This window comes from Gambusia affinis, linkage group LG12, assembly GCF_019740435.1.
Source record: "Gambusia affinis linkage group LG12, SWU_Gaff_1.0, whole genome shotgun sequence".
In the NCBI taxonomy this organism is placed as follows: Eukaryota; Metazoa; Chordata; class Actinopteri; order Cyprinodontiformes; family Poeciliidae; genus Gambusia; species Gambusia affinis.
In genome coordinates this window covers 745053-750530 of record NC_057879.1, presented here as the reverse complement: position 1 = coordinate 750530, position 5478 = coordinate 745053, and the positions used below count along the sequence as shown (strand labels likewise).

General features: G+C 44.1%; 1 protein-coding gene across 1 annotated transcript; it reads left to right on the top strand.

Moving 5' to 3' along the window:
- The first annotated feature begins 3518 nt into the window (after positions 1-3518).
- Positions 3519-4625, top strand: ptf1a (pancreas associated transcription factor 1a). Its single transcript, XM_044133406.1, has 2 exons — positions 3519-4172; positions 4269-4625. The coding sequence occupies exons 1-2, from the start codon at positions 3569-3571 to the stop codon at positions 4466-4468; spliced, it is 804 nt and encodes a 267-aa protein (XP_043989341.1). The 5' UTR covers positions 3519-3568; the 3' UTR covers positions 4469-4625.
- Positions 4626-5478: the final 853 nt, after the last annotated feature.

The window sequence follows — 5478 nt, the reverse complement described above, 5'->3', positions numbered from 1 at the left end:
AGATGTTAATTTACTGCCAAGTAAATCCTTTTAATTTGTTCTAGTCATCCAGATGGATAATCCCCTGCAGCAACAGATTACATGGATTACCATTGAATCCCTGTGAGGAAGGATTAACTTCTAATTCCACACATTTTGTGTGCAGAGTTTACTTTTTGGATTTCCTTTTCTAGCATCTGACAGGCAGCAGAAAGAGAAACCAAAGAATCACACAAGATGTGACACCAACCAACAGTTTACAGTTAGTTTGTTCCGGAAAGATGTATATAATGAATGCATATAATGTACAGCTCTGGAAAGAATGAAGAGATCACTGAACTTCAATGTTATTCCACCAAATATTGATTTCTGAACACTTCCTGAGTTTAACTGACAGTTAAACTAACTCAGTTTTATTCTGCTTTAGAGTTAAGCAGTGTTAAGAAACAAACATGGTTTCTGTTTCTAAATAATATGAACTTGCTGTCTGTGCATTTCTTGAGTTCTGAAAAGACTGCATGTTTGTCGTTATTTTGACCATTTCTCATTTTCTGCAGATAAATACAAAATATTTGCTTGGAATTTCAGAGACATGTTGTGAATAGTTCATAAAATTAAAGAACAATGTTGATTTTACTCAAACATAGTAAAATGTAAAATGAAGGGTAAAATCAGACAAACTGACCATATTAAGTGATCTCTTAATGTTTTCCAGAGCTGTATCTGATTTGGTTGGTTTTGATCTGATATTTTTCTTGTAAGCTTCTTGTAATACTCCAAGGCTATGTTTTCTCTCCATGTTACTCTAATTTAGCGCCATCCCAGTTTGTTGCCTTCTGTTCAATCTGTTTTCTGTTAGTGGGGGTGTCAGTCTGATCTGGAGATCTGGGGGAGTCCAGCCGGCTGCGTTCTGTAGAGCGGGAGGCTGCATGGGAACCAAAACACTTGTTCGCTCATGCAGGTCGCCTCCTTCTCGACAACAGTACGTGAAAGAAGCTCCGCAGAGCGCGCTGTCACGGTGCGTTAAAAACCGGCACGGTTCGAATTATCATTGGGTCTGAGGCGAAAGCGCAGGGGAGGAGGGCTGAGGTATGGCAAACAAAAACGTGCTTTCAGATGAAGGAAAAATACACAAAAGCTTTCTTTCTAGAATTATTGTTACAATTATTTAAAGAACGCCACCAATAAGAACAGAGGGGGGGAACAATTACTCAGATCTATCAACCTGATCCAGCTGCTGGGTAACATCTGCAGAGAGTCTGGAGCAAAATATGAGGCCACCCTGCGTGTCCGCTCATTTGAGCTGCTTGGTGTCAACACAACAGATCTCAGAGTTTCACTCAGTTGATGAAGGAAGCTGTTTCAGTCAGGGTGGAGCGGAACCCTCCCGACAGACGTGCAGCCCAGCTCCAACAGCTTCATCATGTGGACAGCCACGCAGAGCACATTTATTCTACGACATGTTGCATTGACTGGCTAAAGAGCGCAAATGGTCTTCTTCCCACGGCCACGGCCCGTGTTGCAGCTTCCCTTTCCTCGACCTATGGAGACACAGGCTGCGCGCACACGCAGCTTGTCTCTGCAAACCTTCCATTCTGTTTGCAGGACAAAGTGAGTCCTTTCATTGATGGCCTTATTAGATGTGTGCTCACAGATCAGGGGGCAGGTTTTTTTTTTTTTTTTCGCTAGGCCTATACTGTGGGGTTCTTTGATTTGTCGCGTGAGGTATCAATAGAGCGCGCGCCATGGAGCCCTCCACTGAGCCATTATTAGTCAACCAGTTCTTTTGATCAAACCAGCTCTGTCTAGCACAAGTGGCGCATCGACCACTCCACTGGTGTGTGTATTTATAGCACTTGCCACTAAATAAATGGCGAGGCTGAGAGCTCTTCTAACACTGACTGCTTTGCTGTTAAACATCCCGTTGACGCGTGTGACAGGTTTTATAAGGAAGGACAGCTCGATTCACATCTGAGTTTTTCGCAACACCTATTTGCAAATATTGATGAATATCTTTAGTTAGGAAAATTCAAACAGGGCGAACATGATGTAGCTTCTTTTTGTCATTGATAAGATGATTTACATCGCATATGTTCATCAACATTTTTATTAATATCTTCAAAAATATTATTTACTTTATTTATTGGTTTTTCATTTGTGTTAAAGCCAAAAACATAATTAATGGGCTGTTTTTTGTTTGTTTGCTTGTTTGTTTGTTTGGGGTTTTTTGTTGCTTTTGCAGGCTCAAATTTAAAGCAACAAAAAAAAATTAATTAGTACAATTTAACAATCCTACCGTCTTATTATTATTATTATTATTATTATTATTATTATTATTATTATTATTATTATTATTATTATTATTATTATTATTATTATTATTATTATTATCCATCCATCCATCCATTTTCTTTACACCCTTCTTCCCTAAATGGGGTCGGGAGGGTTGTTGGTGCCTATCTCCAGCTGCGTCCCGGGCGAGAGGCGGGGTCACCCTGGACAGGTCGCCAGTCTGTCGCAGGGCTATTATTATTATTATTATTATTATTATTATTATTATTATTATTATTATTATTATTATTATTATTATTATTATTATTGTTATTATTATTATTATTATTATTATTGTTATTATTATGAAAACAAAATTACGTTTATTAGTTTATTGAAAATGCAAAAACAAGGAATTTGACTTTGGCGTCACACGCTCACAGCGCACTTATATTACATATTTAAAGGAAATATAAAGTATAAAGTAAAATAGAATAAACAGAAAATAAATAACATCAACAGCAATAATAATAATAATAATAATAATAATATTAAGGTTTATGTGGAGCCTGTATATCAGAGGTGTCCTAAGGGGGTCCTCGAAGGCCATGCAGCATCCTGCATGTTTTATTCTCTCCCTGGTACCAACAACCTTTTCAGCAGGTCAGTGTTCTTTTTAGGCCTTCTAACGAGCCATCATTTGATCCAGGTGTTTTAAACCAGGGAGAGAACTAAAACATGTAAGATGCCGGCCCTCGAGGGTCCACTTTGGGGTCCCCTGTTATACGGTGTTTTTATGTGGCTTTATTCAAAGAGGAAACGCAGCTCTTATTAATATGAAAACACAGTAAGAAGCCGAAAGGCCGTTAAAAAAAGTATCATTAAAGGAGCTGAGACTGAGAGTCTTCAGGAACCTTCCTTGATCAAATGAAGGCTGAGGGCTCGAGCTGCAGCGGCCTGCAGGAAGGAGCTGCTCAGTCCGGAAGGAGCAGCTCATTAGTCGGATTAGTTGGTGAGTTCTGTCCGAGAGCTCCGCTGCTGTGCCACTTGTCCTGAAAGTAGGAGACTGTGCGTGTGAGGGGGGAGATGAGGTAGAAGGGGCGTGGCTTCTGGGAATGATCTCGAGGTGCGCCTGACGGACCAAGCTGTGATTGGTTGGCCCTCTCAGCAAGCGGCACGCGACTGGGGATGTTGCTATAAAGAATCCTCGCGTGGCCGATCTTCAAGTAAAACTTTGAACAGTGATCGTCCAGCCCAGATCAACAGGCTGGTGGAGGAGGAAAAAACGCCATTGTTCCCGCAGCAGCAGGAGCCCAACATGGACGCTGTTCTGGATCCCTTCTCTGCGCTCGACTCTCTCTCCTCCCCTCCTTATTTCGACGATGACGACTTCTTCACGGACCAGTCCTCCAGGGACGGCCACCTGGACACCGAGGACTTTCTAGATGAAGATGTGGACTTCCTCAGCTCTCACCTCCAGGACTATTACAGCAAAGACGGCTGCGGCAGAGCGGCGCCCCACGATGGGGACTATGACCTCGGCAGCCTGTCATTCTCTTCCTCCTCCTCCACGTTTTCGTGCACACCCGACCTGTCCCCGCAGACCGGCCGCCACGTCGGGCCGCTGCTGAAGCGCCGCAGGCGGCTGCGTTCGGAGATGGAGATGCAGCAACTGCGGCAGGCGGCGAATGTCCGGGAGCGCAGAAGGATGCAGTCCATCAACGACGCCTTCGAAGGGTTGCGCTCTCACATCCCCACCCTGCCCTACGAGAAGAGGCTGTCCAAGGTGGACACGCTGCGCCTGGCCATCGGCTACATCAACTTCCTAGCTGAGCTCGTGCAGTCTGATCTGCCAATCAGAAACTCCAACAGTGAGACACACGCGCAGCCAAAGAAGGTCATCATCTGCCATAGAGGAACAAGTGAGTCTGCTTATATTTCTGCACCGTCAGTTAGATGTTTTTCTGATTGAGAATCCAAATGAACCAGTCCGCTGATGTTTCCTCTCTCTCCCTCAGGGTCTCCTTCTCCCAGTGACCCGGACTACGGCCTGCCCCCGCTGGCCGGCCACTCGCTGTCCTGGTTCGATGAGAAGCAGCTCCGGGAGCAGAACATCATCCGTACCGCCAAGGTGTGGACCCCGGAGGACCCCCGGAAACAACACCATACGGCCCTTACGGACATTGAAAACGAGCCTCCTTTCGGCCTGGTGGCCTGATGAGACGCTCCGGAACCTCCTGATGAGCCTCCAGGAGCCATGAAGCCATTAAGTAAATGTCGAACTAGCACTGAAGTCGCAACCAGCGCACTGTACGGCTCCCCAACCGGAATCAGTGCTACATACCTTTATCATGTTGATAATTGTGTTATTTGTAATTTCCCAGCTGGCAATCGTGTATTTATTATATGTTTTCTTACAGATATTAATATATATTTTAAATTAAATGCAGTGAGAGGAAACATGTTTTGTTTTGGTGTAAACCGATTTGAGCACTTATTAAACGATCTGTTATGTTTTTTACTGTGAAATATTCAAATGTTCGTCTTCTGCATGTTTTTCAATAAAAACTAAAAATGATCAGGACAAAGTTTGGACTTGGAATGAACATTTGTTTTTGGAAATGTCTTTTTTGCCAATTTTCCCACAGACTTCTCTGTTTTGAACGTTTTCAAATAAACAAAATGAAGTCAAACTGAACTTAGCTCCTCCAGCTCCTTCATGCATGGATGACTGTTGTTGGATTAAACATTCATGCGGTGCTTGTTAGGCTTTCTGGAGTTAAACTGTGGCTGAAGATGGAAAACAGGATGCAGGCAAAAAGGTCAATTTGGTAAATATGTCTATGACAGAAATATGCAAATGAAGGGCTAATGAGCAGGCGGCCCAAACCCCCAACAGCTGAAGGTGTTTAGAGCGCAGAGGCGCAGCAGCACGGTGGGGATTCGCTGAATGCGGCTCTGTGCTGCCAGGTGCTGCCGGGACATATTTTCCCGTGGTAGCAGTGTCCTCCTGCCCATGGCCGCCCACAGCCGCCCCCGCTGCATCGACTCACTGCAGCATAAATGAAGCAAACGGTTCTGAGCGTCCAGCACAAGCACAACGACGCTTCGCTGCAGAGCTGAGCAGCTGAAGGCGGAGAGGGAGCGCAGCCTCCAGTGGTTTCAGGTGCGTTTGGATTCGAAATCAGATGTAATTCCTGGAATTACCTTCTTTTTTTGTTGTTTATA